Here is a 17,836-nt window from a genome sequence, read left to right on the forward strand (position 1 = left end):
TGAATTACAAAGAGCAAATTCCTTTTTTAAAACCCACTGGATTTGAATTTTCACCCTTGGGCTTTCTTCTCTTTTTTTCTGCCCCTAGATTTCTCATATTGGGAAACTGAAGGATTTTCTTCTGGAACACCGAAAAGATTATATTAATGCCTACAGGTAAGTCTGTGTAGTAAGCGCTTAATAAATGCCACCATCATCATGGCTTGGGGGAATCCCAGTGGGAGAAGGGATGGAGGTACTCACTACCTTGATCTCAACTATTTTATATGAGAAGCAGCATGGCTCAGTGGAAAGAGCCCGGGCTTTGGAGTCAGAGGTCGTGGGTTCGAATCCTGGCTCTGCCAATTGTCAGCTGTGTGACTTCGGGCAAGTCACTTCACTTCTCTGGGCCTCCGTTCCCTCATCTGTAAAATGGGGATTAAGACTGTGAGCCTCACTTCGGCAGCACATATACTAAAATTGGAACGATACAGAGAAGATTAGCATGGCCCCTGCGCAAGGATGACACACAAATTCGTGAAGCGTTTCATATTTTTCTATTTATTTTATTTTGTTAGTATGTTTGGTTTTGTTCTCTGTCTCCCCATTTTAGACTGTGAGCCCACTGTTGGGTAGGGACTGTCTCCATATGTTGCCAATTTGTACTTCCCAAGCGCTTAGTCCAGTGCTCTGCACATAGTAAGCGCTCAATAAATACGATTGATGATGATGATGATGACAACCTGATCACCTTGTAACCTCCCCAGCGCTTAGAACAGTGCTTTGCACATAGTAAGCGCTTAATAAATGCCATTATTATTATTATTTCTTAATATCCTTTCCATAGATTATCTTCCAGTCCTGGTATTATTACCGTTATACCGGCTGAGCTTTAATATACTTAAGCCATCAAGGCTGAATCTATCAAGAAAGCTCATGGCTTCTCTGTTCCGACTCGGTTACTTGCCCTATTTGTAATTTATTTAGTGTTTGTCTCCTGCCCTAGATTCGAAAGCTCCGTGAGGGTAGGAATCCCATCTAACACACACAATTATCCTCTTCCAAGTACGCAGTACGTGCTTTGCAAAGAATAAGCGCTCAGTAGGTACTTTTGACTGGTAGATTGATTTGAACGCGAGGCTTGTATTTGGAGAGTCACCAAACTTTTCTTCTCCGGGTGCTTTTTTGTCGGGGGAACAGGGAGGAATTCAGGATAAGGGCAACGGACCCCGTGAAAAGTCAGCTTGTCGTCTGGAAAATTGCCCTCGGCGCAACAGAAATGAAAAATTCTGTTGCCAAATTGTACTTTCCAAAGCGCTTAGCTGCTTAGGGAAGCAGCGGGGCTCAATCAATCAATCAGTCGTATTTATTGAGCGCTTACTGTGTGCAGAGCACTGTACTAAGCGCTTGGGAAGTACAAGTTGGCAACATATAGAGACGGTCCCTACCCAACAGTGGGCTCACAGCTCGGTGGAAAGAGCCCGGGCTTTGGAGTCAGAGGTCATGGGTTCAAATCCCTGCTCTGCCAATTGTCAGCTGTGTGACTTTGGTTAAGTCACTTCACTTCTCTGGGCCTCAGTTACCTCATCTGTAAAACGGGGATTAAGACTGTGAGCCCCCCGTGGGACAACCTGATCACCTTGTAACCTCCCCAGCGCTTAGAACAGTGATTTGCACATAGTAAGTGCTTAGAAAATGCCATTATTATCAGCGCTTAGAACAGTGCTTTGCACATAGTAAGCGCTTAATAAATGTCGTCATTATGATTATTATTCTCTGTGCCTCAGTTCCCTCATCTGTAAAATGGGGATTAAGACTGTGAGCCCCCCGTGGGACAACCTGATCACCTCGTAACCTCCCCAGCGCTTAGAATAGTGCTTTGCACATAGTAAGCGCTTAATAAATGACATCATTATGATTATTATTCTCTGTGCCTCAGTTCCCTCATCTGTAAAATGGGGATTAAGACTATGAGCCCCCCGTGGGACAACCTGATCACCTCGTAACCTCCCCAGCGCTTAGAATAGTGCTTTGCACATAGTAAGCGCATAATAAATGTCATCATTATGATTATTATTCTCTGTGCCTCAGTTCCCTCATCTGTAAAATGGGGATTAAGACTGTGAGCCCCCCGTGGGACAAACTGATCACCTCGTAACCTCCCCAGCACTTAGAATAGTGGTTTGCAATCAATCAATCATATTTATTGAGCGCTTACTGTGTGCAGAGCACTGGACTAAGTGCTTGGGAAGCACAAGTCGGCAACATATAGAGACGGTCGCTACCCAACAGCGGGCTCACAGTCTAGAAGGGGGAGACAGACAACAAAACCAAACATATTAACAAAATAAAATAAATAGAATAGATATGTACTAGTAAAATAAATAAATAGAGTAATAAATATGTACAAACATATTCGACAAAGGATTCACAGTTTCTTTTTCTCTCTGAATGGTCTGAGGAAAACTGCCCTTACAATGCAGCAGCCATAGCCTCCCTCCTGCCAGCAAGTACATGTACAAGTAAAATAAATAAATATAGAGTAACATAGTAAGCACTTAATAAATGCCATCATTATTATTAATCAATCAATCAATCGATCGTATTTATTGAGCGCTTACTGTGTGCAGAGCACTGTACTAAGCGCTTGGGAAGTACAGGCTGGCAACATATAGAGACGACCCCTACCCAACAGTGGGCTCACAGTCTAGAAGACTATTATTATAGTATTATAATAATTATTATAATTACTAGTATTATAGTAATACTGTACTGTTATTATAGCACAGTGCTCCGCACACAGTAAGCGCTCAATAAATACGACCGAATGAATGAATGAAAACCGATAAAAAGCGCAACAAAGGGGGAGAAAAGTCACTGTCCGTATTAAGCCATCTCCTCCCTCCCCCTACCATCCTCTGTGCTCCTTAATTCCCCGCCAAAATAGTTGCTGACCCAAAGACTGAACGTAATTGTGTCCCTGAAGCAACAGTTCATTATTTCTGTTAATAAAGGTGGGTCTTGAAACTCCACTATTGGGGAAAAAAAAAAGGATGGATGAAAATCAGTAAAACTTTAACAGTGCTTTGCACATAGTAAGCGCTTAACAAATACCATTATATATATATATATATCAATCAATCAATCAATCAATCAATCGTATTTATTGAGCACTTGCTATGTGCAGAGCACTGTACTAAGAGCTTGGGAAGTACAAATTGGCAACACATAGAGACAGTCCCTACCCAACAGTGGGCTCACAGTCTAAAAGGGGGAGACAGAGAACAGAACCAAACATACCAACAAAATAAAATAAATAGGATAGAAATGTACAAGTAAAATAAATAAATAAATAGAGTAATAAATATGTACAACCATATATACATATATACAGGTGCTGTGGGGAAGGGAAGGAGGCAAGACGGGGGGATGGAGAGGGGGACGAGGGGGAGAGGAAAGAAGGGGCTCAGTCTGGGAAGGCCTCCTGGAGGAGGTGAGCTCTCAGCAGGGCCTTGAAGGGAGGTAGAGAGCTAGCTTGGTGGATGGGCAGAGGGAGCACACAGTAAGCACTCAATAAATATCATGGATGATGATTACCCCAGAATTTACAACAGTGCTGGACACATAAGTGCTTAATATAAAAAAAAAACAAAAACTATATATATATATATATATATATATATATATATAAAACTTTAATGAGCAAAAGGACAGCAGCCATGGGAGTCGTAAAATAGTGTGTGATATTTCTACCAAGATTTAGTAGAGTGAATGAAACGTTTCCTTGTGTGTACACCTTGTTACACAACCACACATTTTCCAGTCCGGTGGAGCTACTTATGACCACTAGGTGGCGGTAGACGCTTCACTCCAGGAGATTTTTCCAGCTTTTACTGCTTAATTATGGAATTTATTCCCCTTTCAAATTTACAGTTTGGGGAAAATAGAAGAAACAATAACGTTTTTTTTAAAAAAAAAACCCCAGCAAACTAAACATCTAGACCGTGAGGCCCGTTTTTGGGTAAGGACCGTCTCTATATCAATCAATCAATCAATCAATCGTATTTATTGAACGCTTACTGTGTGCAGAGCACTGTACTAAGCGCTTGGGAAGTCGAAGTTGGCAACATATAGAGACAGTCCCTACCCAACAGTGGGCTCACAGTCTAAAAGGGGGAGACAGAGAACAAAACCAAACATACTAACAAAATAAAATAAGAATAATAATAGACTAGAATAGTCTTCTAGACTGTGAGCCCACTGTTGGGTAGGGAGCGTCTCTATGTGTTGCCAACTTGTACTTCCCAAGCGCTTAGTGCAGTGCTGTGCACACAGTAAGCGCTCAATAAGTACGATTGATTGATTGATTGATTTGGATTAAGTGAAGCAGTGTGGCTTCGTGCCAAGAGCCCGGGCTTGGGAATCAGAGGTCGAGGGTTCTAATCCCTGCGCCACCGCTTGTCAGCTGTGTGACCGTGGGCAAGCCGTGTAACTTCTCTGTGCCTCCATTACCTCATCTGGAAAATGGGGATTAAGAATGTGAGCCCCAAATGGGACAACCTGATTCCTTTGTGTAATGATGTTGGTATTTGTTAAGCGCTTACTATGTGCAAAGCACTGTTCTAAGCACTGGGGAGGTTACAAGGTGATCAGGTTATCCCACGGAGGGCTCACAGTCTTCATCCCCATTTTCCAGATGAGGGAACTGAGGCCCAGAGAAGTGAAGTGACTTGCCCAGAGTCACCCAGCTGACAAGTGGCGGAGCCGGGATTTGAACCCACGGCCTCTGACTCCAAAGGCCGGGCTCTTTCCACTGAGCCACGCTGTATCTACTCCAGCGCTTAGAACAGTGCTTGGCTCATTGTAAGTGCTTAGTAAATACCGTAATAATTAATTTATTCCCTTTATTCACCCCTCCCTCAGGCTCACAGCATTCATGTCCATAGACGTCATTTATTTATTTCTATAAATGTCTATCTCCCCCTCTGGACTGTAAGCTCATAGTGGGCAGGGAACGAGTCTACCAACTCTGCTGTTTTGTAATATACTCTTCCAAGCCCTTCATAATAATAATAATGATAATAATAATAATAATGTTGGTATTTGTTAAGCACTTACTATGTGCCAAGCACTGTTCTAAGCGCTGGGGAGGTTACAAGGTGATGAGGTTGTCCCACGGGGGGCTCACCGTCTTAATCCCCATTTTCCAGATGAGGGAACTGAGGCCCAGAGACGTGAAGTGACTTGCCCAAAGTCACCCAGCTGACAAGGGGCAGAGCCGGGATTTGAACCCACGACCTCTGACTCCAAAGCCCGGGCTCTTTCCACTGAGCCACGCTGCTTCATACAGTGCTCTGTGCGCGTACCCACATACACACACAAAGCACACACACACACACACACACAAACACGCTAAGCGCTCAATAAGTATCACTGATTACTACTACAACTACTCCGGAGCACCAATGTTAATATGACTTTATCAAGAGACCATTTTTACCAAGCGGATGAATGCGAAGGAAGAATGGAGGCTACTAATATAGTGAGACAATTTTTAAATCAATCAGTCGTATTTATTGAGCGCTTACTGTGTGCAGAGCACTGTACTAAGCGCTTGGGAAGTACAAATCGGCAACATATAGAGACAGTCCCTACCCAACAGTGGGCTCACAGTCTAAATCAATCAGTTTAAATCAATCAGTCGTATTTATTGAGCGCTTACTGTGCGCAGAGCACTGTACTAAGCGCTTGGGAAGTACAGGTTGGCAACATATAGAGACAGTCCCGACCCGACAGTGGGCTCACAGTCTAAAAGTGGTTTTTAAAAACTTAATCATTCAATCAATCCATCAATCGTATTTATTGAGCGCCTGCTGTGTTCAGAGCACTGTACTAAGCGCTTGGGAAGTAGAAGTTGGCAACATATAGAGACGGTCCCTACCCAACAGCGGGCTTAAAGTCTAGAAGATGAAATGAGCAGGTGGAAGGCTGTTAACCTTTAATCACATCCCCTGAAATGTGAATTTTGTGCACAAAAGGAAACTTTTTGTGGCTTTTTGTGTGGCAGATTAGAGGAAATCAGTCAATCAGTGGGATTTATTAAGTGCTTACTATAATAATAATAATAATAATGATGATGATGGTATTCATTCATTCATTCATTCAATCGTATTGATTGAGCGCTTACTGTGAGCAGAGCACTGTACTAAGCGCTTGGGAAGTCCAAGTTGGCAACATATAGAGACGGTCCCTACCCAATAGTGGGCTCACAGCACATACTATGTGCCAAGCACTGTTCTAATTGCAGGATGTGCTGAGCACTGTACTAAGTGCCTGGGGGAGTAAAGTACCGTGCATCTCGCTTTATTTCTATTTATTCTGATGACTTGACACCTGTCCACATGTTTTGTTTTGTTGTCTTGTCTCCCCCTCTCTAGACTGTGAGCCCGTTGTCCCTATATGTTGCCAACTTGTACTTCCCAAGCGCTCAGTACAGTGCTCTGCACACAGTAAGCGCTCAATAAATGCGATTGAATGAATGAATGAATGAATGAATGAAAGAGTATAGTGCTCTCCTGCTCTGCACACAGTAAGCGCTCAATAAATACGATTGATTGATTGATTGATTGATTAAAGTACAAGCCGCGCCGAGAATCAGCGTGGCTTGGTGGATAAATCTCGGGCCTTGGAGTCAGAAGGATCTGGATTCTAATCCCGGCTCTGTCTCTTATCCGATGCGTGACTTTAGGCAAGTCACTTTCATTCATTCATTCAATCGTATTTATCGAGCACTTACTGTGTGCAGAGCACTGTACTGAGCGCTTGGGAAGTACAAGTTGGCAACATGTAGAGACGGTCCCTACCCAACAGTGGACTCACAGTCTTCTCTTCTCTGGGCCTCGTTACCTCATCTGTAAAATGGGGATTCATTCATTCATTCCTTCAATCGCATTTATTGAGCGCTTCCTGTGTGCAGAGCACTGTACTAAGCGCTTGGGAAGTACAAGTTGGCGACAGAATAGAGACGGTACCTACCCAACAACGGGCTCACAGTCTAAGGCAATTTGATTTGAAGAAACAAAAGAGGGGAAGCAACATAAATCGACACGGGGAGGGGAAAGAAAAGAACTAAAATAAAAAGGGCTTACTATTCAGTGCTTAGAACAGCGCTTTGCACATAGTAAGCGCTTAAAAAAATGCCATCATTATTATTTTAGAGATGACACAACTGAGGCACAGAAAAATGAAGCTGCCCAAGTGTGGGACAGGGACTGTGTCCAACCCAATTATAATAATAATAATAATAATAGCATTCATTAAGCACTTACTACGTGCAAAGCACTGTTCTAAGCGCTGGGGAGGTTACAAGTTGATCAAGTTGTCCCACATGGGGCTCACAGTCTTAATCCCCATTTTACAGATGAGGTCACTGAGGCACAGAGAAGTTAAGTGACTTCATCATCAATCGTGTTTATTGAGCGCTTACTATGTGCAGAGCGCTGTACTAAGCGCTTGGCCCGAAGTCACACAGCGGACAATTGGCGGAGCCGGAATTTGAACCCATGACCTCCGACTCCAAAGCCCGGGCTCTTTCCAGTGAGCCACGCTGTTTCTACACTAGCGCCCGATACATAGTAATAATAATAATGATGATGGGATTTGTTAAGCGCTTACCATGTGCCAAGCACTGTTCTAAGCGCTGGGGGAGAGACAGGGTAATCAGGTTGTCCCAGGTGGGGCTCACAGTCTTCATTCCCATTTTACAGATGAGGTAACTGAGGCCCAGAGAATAATAATAATAATAATAATAATGATGGCATTTGTTAAGCGCTTACTATGCGCCAAACACTGTTCTAAGTGCTGGGATAGATACAAGGTTATCAGGTTGTCCCAGGTGGGGCTCACAGTCTTAATCCCCATTTTACAGATGAGGTAACTGAGGCCCAGAGAATAATAATAATAATAATGATGGCATTTGTTAAGCGCTTGCTATGTGCAAAGCACTGTTCTAAGTGCTGGGGAGGTTACAAGGTGATCAGGTTGTCCCACGGGGGGCTCACAGTCTTAATCCCCATTATACAGACGAGGGAACTGAGGCTCAGAGAAGTGAAGTGACTTGCCCCAACTCACCCAGCTGACAATTGGTGGAGCCGGGATTCGAACCCATGACCTCTGACTCCAAAGCCTGGGCTCTTTCCACTGAGCCACGCTGCTTCTGATTGATTGATTGATTGATTGATAATTGTAAAGAATGTGCAGATCTGAATCGCCCCTGCGAGACACTGCACCTCCTTTTTAGGTCCTCTTTTGGGGTATCCTACAGAGTACAATTGAATAGGGGGAACTTTTAAACATTGTAAGTGGTGCCTAGTTATAGTTTTGCCCATCTCAGGTCACTTCTAGACTGTGAGCCCGCTGTTGGGTAGGGACCGTCTCTATATGTTGCCACCTTGGACTTCCCAAGCGCTTAGTACAGTGCTCTGCACACCGTAAGCGCTCAATCAATACGACTGAATGAATGAATGAATTGTGAAGATGGAGAAGGTGAAGCAGCGTGGCTCAGTGGAAATAATAATAATAATAATAATAATAATAATAATGATAGCATTTATTAAGCACTTACTATGTGCAAAGCACTGTTCTAAGCGCTGGGGAAGTTACAAGGTGATTAGGTTGTCCCACATGGGGCTCACAGTCTTAATCCCCATTTTACAGCTGAGGTAACTGAGGCCCAGAGAAGTGAAGTGACTTGCCCAAAGTCACACAGCTGACAGTTGGCGACGCCGGGATTTGAACCCATGACCTCTGACTCCCGAGCTCTTTCCACTGAGCCACGCTGCCCGGGCTTTCGAGTCAGAGGTCGTGGGTTCGAATCCCGGCTCTGCCACTTGTCTGCTGTGTGACCTTGGGCAAGTCACTTCACTTCTCTGAGCCTCAGTTACCTCCTCTGTAAAAGGGGGATTAAGACTGTGAGCTCCCCGTGGGACAACCTGATCACCTTGCATCCCCCCCAGCGCTTAGAACAGTGCTTTGCACATAGTAAGTGCTTAACAAATGCCATCATTATTATTATTATTATTATTATTATTATTATTATTATAAGGTGATTGCAGTTAATGGAGTTTCTCAACATCCCTGAGTGGGTTTCTGTTTATTCTGTGCTTTATCCTGTTGTACGTTTAGGTTCTCATGTTTACCGGCTCCAGAGATCCCCCTGAGATCTAGCCTTTTCTTGTTTTACTTGGGGAAAAAACTTTGCCCCCAAAACCCAATTAAACTGCTCCAGTTAAATGAAGACTTTTAGACTGTGAGCCCACTTTTGGATAGGGACTGTGTCTATATCATCATCATCAATCGTATTTATTGAGCGCTTACTATGTGCCGAACACTGTCCTAAGCGCTTGGGAAGTACAAGTTGGCAACATATAGAGACAGTCCCTGCCCAACAGTGGGCTCACAGTCTAGAAGGGGGAGACAGAGAACAAAACCAAACATACTCTATTTATTTAGAATATTACTCTATTTATTTATTTATTTATTTATTTTACTTGTACATTTCTATCCTATTTATTTTATTTTGTTGGTATGTTTGGTTCTGTTCTCTGTCTCCCCCTTTTAGACTGTGAGCCCACTGTTGGGTAGGGACTGTCTCTATGTGTTGCCAATTTGTACTTCCCAAGCACTTAGTACAGTGCTCTGCACATAGTAAGCGCTCAATAAATACGATTGATTGATTGATTGATACTAACAAAATAAAATAAATAGAATAGATATGTACAAGTAAAATAAATAAATAAATAGAGTAATAAATATGTACAAACATATATACATATATACAGGTGCTGCGGGGAAGGGAAGGAGGTAAGATGGGGGGGATGGAGAAGGGGACGAGGGGGAGAGGAAGGAAGGGGTTCAGTGTGGGAAGGCCTCCTGGAGGAGGTGAGCTCTCAGCAGGGCCTTGAAGGGAGGAAGGGAGCTAGCTTGGCGGAGGGGCAGAGGGATTGGGGGCATTCCAGGCCCGGGGGAGGACGTGGGCCGGGGGTCGACGGCGGGACAGGTGAGAGCGAGGTACGGTTGCCAATTTGTACTTCCCAAGCGCTTAGTACAGTGCTCTGCACATAGTAAGCGCTCAATAAATACGATTGATGATTAAGGAAAGCCAAATCTCTCTCTTTTTTCTAAATGGTATTTGTTAAACATTTACTTCCGGCCAAGATGGCGGAACCGGAAATGGACTGCACGGGCCGCCACTGGTTTGTCCATATTTTTATACTCTATTTATTTATTTATTTAATTAATTTGTACATATCTATTCTATTTATTTTATTTTGTTAGTATGTTTGGTTTTGTTCTCCGTCTCCCCCCTTTTAGACTGTGAGCCCACTGTTGGGTAGGGACTGTCTCTATATGTTGCCAATTTGTGCTTCCCAAGCGCTTAGTCCAGTGCTCTGCACATAGTAAGCGCTCAATAAATACGATTGATGATGATGATAAACATTTCCTGTGTGTCTGGCACTATACTAAAGCATTGAGGTAGGTGCAGCCTAAAGAGGTTGGACACAGTCCATGTCCAACATAATAACGATACCTGCGGTATTTGTTAAGTGCTTACCAGGGGCCGGGCGCTGTGGTAGACACAAGCAAATGGGGTTGGACGCAGTCCCTGCCCTATGTGGGGCTCACGGTCTTAACCCCCATTTTATAGGTGAGATGACTGAGTCACAGAGAAGTGAAGTGACTTGTCCAAGGTCACAGAGCAGGCAGATGGCGGGGTCGCTATGAGAACCCAAGGTCCCCGACTCCCGAGCTCAGAATATCCACTAGGCCACGCGTCGTCTCGATGTTAGTGGCTGCTGACATTTAGAACAGGGCAATAATCAATCAATCAATCGGTCGTATTTATTGAGCGCTTACTGTGTTATTACTCTATTTATTTATTTTACTTGTACATATCTATCCTATTTATTTTATTTTGTTAGTATGTTTGGTTTTGTACTCTGTCTCCCCCTTTCAGACTGTGAGCCCACTGTTGGGCAGGGACTGTCTCTATATGTTGCCAATTTGTACTTCCCAAGCGCTTAGTCCAGTGCTCTGCACACAGTAAGCGCTCAATAAATACGATTGATGATGATGATGATGATGATGTGTGCAGAGCACTGTACTAAGCGCTTGGGAAGGACAAGTTGGCAACATATAGAGACAGTCCCTACCCAACAGTGGGCTCACAGTCTAAAAGGGGGAGACAGAGAACAAAACCAAACATACTAACAAAATAAAATAAATAGAATAGACAAAATAAAATAAATAGAATAGATAAAATAAATAGAATAGACAAAATAAAATAAATAGAATAGACAAAATAAAATAGAATAGACAAAATAAAATAAATTAATAATGTCGGTATTTGTTAAGCGCTTACTATGTACCAAGCACTGTTCTAAGCGCTGCCGGTAGATACAGGGTAATCAGGTTGTCCCATGTGGGGCTCAGACTGAATCCCCATTTTACAGATGAGGTAACTGAGGCACATAGAGTGAAGTATCTTCCTCCAATTTAAGACTATCGCTATTTCAGGACATTTTTATTTCAAACTCGAAGTTCAATCAATCAATCGTATTTATTGAGCGCTTAATGCGTGCAGAGCACTGTAGTAAGCGCTTGGGAAGTACAAGTTGGCAACATATGGAGACAGTCCCTACCCAACAGTGGGCTCATGGTCTAGAAGGGGGAGACAGAGAACAAAACCAAACATGCTAACAAAATACAATAAATAGAATAGACAAAATAAAATAAATAGAATAGACAAAATAAAATAAATAGAATAGACAAAATAAAATAGATAGAATAGACAAAATAAAATAAATAGAATAAAGTAAAATAAATAGAATAGACAAATAAAATAAATAGAATAGACAAAGTAAAATAAATAGAATAGACAGAATAAAATAAATAGAATAGACAAAATAAAATAAATAGAATAGACAAAATAAAATAAATTAATAATGTGGGTATTTGTTAAGCGCTTACTATGTACCAAGCACTGTTCTAAGCGCTGCTGGTAGATACAGGGTTATCAGGTTGTCCCATGTGGGGCTCAGACTGAATCCCCATTTTACAGATGAGGTAACTGAGGCACATAGAGTAAAGTATCTTCCTCCAATTTAAGACTCTCGCTATTTCAGGACATTTTTATTTCAAACTCGAAGTTCCGAAGTCCTTATCATGAAAGACAGCCTGACCGTGTACTTGGGCTCTCTGAAAAGTGAGGTGTAGAAAATCGCATTCAAAAGAGCCCCGGCCTTTGATCCTTTTACCTTTTTGTTTGTTTTTTGTCCTACAGCCCCAGGATGTCGGAATATATGAGAATGACCGACGCGGAACGAGACCGGATTGATCAAGATGCTCAGATCTTCATGAGAACGTGTTCTGACGCCATTCAGCAGCTAAGAACCGAAGGTAAAATGCCTTGGAAATCGTAAAATGCCTTGGAAATCGTAAAATGCCTTGGAAATCGTAAAATGCCTTGGAAATCCCACCTCCCCCACATGTCTGCTGTGTGACCTTGGGCAAGTCACTTCACTTCCCTGTGCCTCAGTTCCCTCATCTGTAAAATGGGGATTAAGACTGTGAGCCCCACATGGGACAACCTCATCTCCTTGTATTCCCCCAGCGCTTAGAACAGTGCTTTGCACATAGTAAGCGCTTAACAAATGCCAACATTATTATTATTATTATTATTATTATTATTATTATTATTATTGTGGTCATCGAGCCCTGTGCCAGCAGCTAGGGTCGATTTGAGTCAAGAAGATGGGACACAATCCCTCTCCCACACCAGGGCTCTTAGTCTTGGAGGTGGGGAAACTAAGTCCCTTATTCTCATTTTCCAGTTATTAAGGGCACGGAGGGCCAGAGAGGTGAAGTAGCTTGCCCAAGGTTACACAGCAAGGGAGGGACAATGCTGGGATTAGAATTCATTCCTTTTATTCGGTGGTATTTATTGAGCGCTTACTGAGCGCAGAGAAGCAGCACGGCTCAGTGGAAAGAGCCCGGGCTTTGGAGTCAGAGGTCATGGGTTCCAATCCTGGCTCCGCCAATCGTCAGCTGTGTGACTTTTTAGACTGTGAGCCCAATGTTGGGTAGGAACTGTCTCTATATGTTGCCAATTTGTACTTCCCAAGCGCTTAGTACAGTGCTCTGCACATAGTAAGCGCTCAATAAATATGATTGATTGATTGATTGACTTGGGGCAAGTCACTTCACTTCTCTGTGCCTCAGTTACCTCATCTGTAAAATGGGGATGAAGACTGTGAGCCCCACATGGGCAACCTGATCACCTTGTTAACCTCCCCAGCGCTTAGGACAGTGCTTTGCACATAGTGCTTAATAAATGCCATTATTATTATTATTAAGGGCTTGGGAAAGTACAATGCAGCAATAAACAGTGACACTCCCTGCCCACAACGGGTTTAGATTCTAGAGCAGGGGAGACAGACATCAATCCAAAGAAATAAAATTATAAATATGTACCCGAGTGCTGTGGGGCTGGCGAAGGGGCGATGCAGGAGGGAGGAGGAGATGAGGAAAACGGCCCCGTTCTCCCCGGTCCCGGTGTCCTGCAGTTGCCAACTTGTACTTCCCAAGCGCTTAGTACAGTGCTCTGCACACAGTAAGCGCTCAACAAATACGATTGAATGAAAGAATGAATGAATATTTACTATTCTATTTTATTTTGTTAATATGTTTTGTTTTCTTGTCTGTCTCCCCCTTCTCGACTGTGAGCCCGCTGTTGGGTAGGGACCCGTCTCTAGATGTTGCCAACTTGTACTTCCCAAGCGCTTAGTACAGTGCTCTGCACATAGTAAGCGTTCAATAAATACGATTGATGATGAATGAATCCGCCGGGCCCCGGTGGCTAGCGGAGTAACGGACTTTCAGGGAAACGTCCCTAATTGACCTACCTTCGAGCGGCTACTGCCCCAGCGGCCCGCTGCCTTGTTTAATCAATCAATCAATCAATCAATCAATCGTATTTATTGAGCGCTTACTGTGTGCAGAGCGCTGTACTAAGCGCTTGGGAAGTACACGTTGGCAACATATAGAGACGGTCCCTACCCAACAGTGGGCTCACGCCGATTTTACTGGATCAGTCGGAACGTGAGGAATGTTTTTACGATGGCACATGACAAGCTACTCTGCCATGCAAGTCTTTTAGTCTTTAGTCTTTAGTCTTTTAGTCACAGTCTTTTAGACTGTGAGCCCACTGCTGGGTAGGGACTGTCTCTATATGTTGGCAACTTGTACTTCCCAAGCGCTTAGTACAGTGCTCTGCACACAGTAAGCGCTCAATAAACACGATTGATGATGATGATGCAATTGGAACTTGGATGAACTTACCTATCCCATCCGTCTCACCACCAACCTCTCACCCTCCCCCTTTGTATTCTTTCATTCATTCAATCGCATTTATTGAGCGCTTACTGTGTGCAGAGCACTGTACTAAGCGCTTGGGAAGTACAAGTCGGCAACCCCTAGAGGCGGTCCCTACCCACCAACGGGCTCGCAGTCTAGGAGGGGGAGACGGACAACAAAACCAAACATGTGAGCCCACTGTTGGGTAGGGACTGTCTCTATATGTTGCCAACCTGTACTTCCCAAGCGCTTAGTACAGTGCTCTACACACAGTAAGCGCTCAATAAATACGATTGATGATGATGAAACATGTGGACAGGTGTCAAGGCGTCAGAACAAATAGAGATAAAGCCAAATGCACGTCATTAACAAAATAAATAGAATAGCAAATATGGACAAGTAAAATAAATAGAGTAATAAGTACAAACATATATGCAGGTGCTGTGGGGAGGGGAAGGAGGTATCCACTAGACAGTGACCCTACCCCCCGTTCAAAGCCTTATTCAGGGCACGTCTCCTCCGAGAGGCCTTCCCTGACTAAGCCCTCTTTTCATTTCCATCCGCTCCCTTCTGCGTCGCCCCGACTTGCTCCTTTTATTCATCCCCCCTCCCGACCCCACAGAATATTTGGGTACATCTCCATAATTTCTTTATTAGTATCAATGTCTGCCTCCCCCTCTAGGATTTAAGCTTGTTGTGGGCAGGGAATGTGTCCGTTTGTATTGTACTCTCCCAAGCGCTTAGTATAGTGCTCTGAATACAGAAGTGTTCAATAATTCAGTCATTCATTCTTTCAAACGTATTTATTGAGCACTTACTGTGTGCAGAGCACTGTACTAAGCGCTTGGGAATGATTTAAAGGTCGTTGTCTGTCTCCCCCTTCTAGACTGTGAGCCCGTTGTTGGGTAGGGACCGTCTCTCCATGTTACCGACTTGTACTTCCTAAGCGCTTAGTACAGTGCTCTGCACACAGTAAGCGCTCAATAAATGCGATTGATTGATTGATTTGCACACTAATTATATTACTCTATTAATTTATTTCATTTGTACATATTTATTCTATTTATTTTATTTTGTTAATATGTTTTGTTGTCTGTCTCCCCCTTCTAGACTGTGAGCCCGTTGTTGGGTAGGGACCGTCTCTCTATGTTGCCGACTTGTACTTCCTAAGCGCTTAGTACAGTGCTCTGCACACAGTAAGCGCTCAATAAATACGATTGATTGATTTAAGAGGAGTGGGATTGCTAGTTTGGGCACGGTTGGGCCGATATAAAATTAGCGGAGCCGTTCAGAACGAATCTGCAAGTGATAAATCAAACATAAATTAGCCAAGATTTTTCTAGCAGTAGTTCGTTCTTATCCAGCCCAACAAATGTTACTCCTAAATGCTATACCATGTCATCTGGAAAAGATTCTTATTCTAATATTGTCGGTTGGAAAGAAAACTTTTTTATGAAGAAGTTGAGCAGACGGTCACATAATGTTGCCAATTTGTACTTCCCAAGCGCTTAGTACAGTGCTCTGCGCACAGTAAGCGCTCAATAAATACGATTGTTGATGATGATGATGATAATGAAGTTCACAGTTGTAAGGACTGTCCTTTGTCATTACAGCGCACAAGGAAATACATTCCCAGCAAGTCAAGGAGCATCGGACTGCGGTTTTGGGCTTCGTCGAAGATTATTTGAAAAGTATCTAAGTATTTCAAAAGCATCTCGAGAACAAATTGCAGCTGCTGAAAATCAAGGCCATCTTGCAGTTTTAAAATCATCCCTTACAGATTTCTAATCTTTGTGTCTATTTTTCAGTAGTACAATTCGCCCCTATTTTAACTGGACTTTTTCTACCCGTTTTCCAACAGGGGTGTGCAAATTATATTCTGAACAAAGAGCCATCAGAGTAAAGCGCGTGGTGGACAAGAAAAGATTGTAAGTACTGTTCCGTCCGAAGTATTGGCAGTTTCTTGCCTACCTGGCTGCATTTATTAATAATAATAATTGTGGTATTAGTTAAGCACTTACTATGTGCCAACCACTGCTCTACGTGCTGGGGTGGATACAAGGTAATCAGGTTGGACATGATCCTTGTCCCATATAGTAATAATAATAATAATGACATTTATTAAGTGCTTACTATGTGCAAAGCACTGTTCTAAGCACTGGGGAGGTTACAATCAATCAATCGTATTTATTGAGCGCTTACTGTGTGCAGAGCACTGTACTAAGCGCTTGGGAGGTACAAGTTGGCAACATATAGAGACGGTCCCTACCCAACAGTGGGCTCACAGTCTAGAAGTAGTTACAAGGTGATTAGGTTGTCCCACGGGGGGCTCACAGTCTTCATCCCCATTTTCCAGATGAGGTAACTGAAGCCCAGAGAAGTGAAGTGACTTGCCCAAAGTCAGCTGACAATTGGTGGAGCCGGGATTTGAACCCACGACCTCTGACTCCAAAGCCCGGGCTCTTTCCACGGAGCCACAGTGGGTCTCAGAGTCTTCATCCCCATTTTACCGATGAGGTAACTGAGGTGCCGAGAAGTCAAGTGACTGGCCCAGGGTCACAGAGCAGACATGTGGCAGAGGCAGGATTAGAACCCAGGTCTTCTGACTCCTGGGCCCTTGCTCTATCCCCTAAACCATGCTGCTGTAGCTACAGAAGGACAAGGAACCTCCCAGCGAAGTGAGGCATTTAGGCCCTGAGCAAGAAATCGGGGGAGTGCCTTGGGCAAGTCACTTCACTTCTCTGGGCCTCAGTTATCTCATCTGCAAAATGGGGCAACCTGATTACCTTAGTAATAATAATAATAATAATGGTATTTGTTAAGTGTTTACTATGTGCAAAGCACTGTTCTAAGTGCTGGGGGGATACAAGGTGATCAGGTTGTCCCACGTGGGGCTCACAGTCTTAATCCCCACTTTACAGATGAGGGAACTGAGGCACAGAGAATCAATCAATCAGTCGTATTTATTGAGCACTTACTGTGTGCAGAGCACTGTACTAAGCGCTTGGGAAGTACAAGTTGGCAACATATAGAGACGGTCCCTACCCGACAGTGGGCTCACAGTCTAGAAGGGGGAGACAGAGAACAAAACCAAACATACTAACAAAATAAAATAAATAGAATAGATATGTACAAGTAAAATAAGTAAATAAATAAATAGAGTAATCAATCAATCAATCAATCGTATTTATTGAGCACTTACTTTGTGCAGAGCACTGTACTAAGCGCTTGGGAAGTCCAAGTTGGCAACATATAGAGACAGTCCCTACCCAACAGCGGGCTCACAGTCTAGAAGGGGGAGACAGAGAACAAAACTAAACGTATTAACAAAATAAAATAAATAGAATAGATATGTACAAGTAAAATAGAGTAATAAATATGTACAAACATATATACAGGGAAGTGAAGTGACTTGCCCAAAGTCACACAGCTGACAGTTGGCGGG

The 17,836-nt window shown here is 43.3% G+C and overlaps 1 protein-coding gene and 1 non-coding gene across 2 annotated transcripts in view; both read left to right on the forward strand.

The window, feature by feature from the left end:
* Positions 1-17,836, forward strand: part of STX18 (syntaxin 18) — a 184,676-nt gene that overhangs the window by 98,929 nt on the left and 67,911 nt on the right. Inside the window, exons 2-5 of the mRNA XM_038745882.1 lie at positions 89-156; positions 12,320-12,435; positions 16,005-16,082; positions 16,253-16,319. Of these exons, the coding sequence (XP_038601810.1) occupies positions 89-156; positions 12,320-12,435; positions 16,005-16,082; positions 16,253-16,319 (329 nt within the window). The remainder of the gene's footprint in view (positions 1-88; positions 157-12,319; positions 12,436-16,004; positions 16,083-16,252; positions 16,320-17,836) is intronic.
* On the forward strand, positions 427-536 carry LOC119927892. Its single transcript, XR_005450858.1, has one exon. It is a non-coding gene; the product is annotated as a U6 spliceosomal RNA (small nuclear RNA).

The sequence above is a fragment of the Tachyglossus aculeatus genome, chromosome 4, assembly GCF_015852505.1.
Source record: "Tachyglossus aculeatus isolate mTacAcu1 chromosome 4, mTacAcu1.pri, whole genome shotgun sequence".
Taxonomy (NCBI): Eukaryota; Metazoa; Chordata; class Mammalia; order Monotremata; family Tachyglossidae; genus Tachyglossus; species Tachyglossus aculeatus.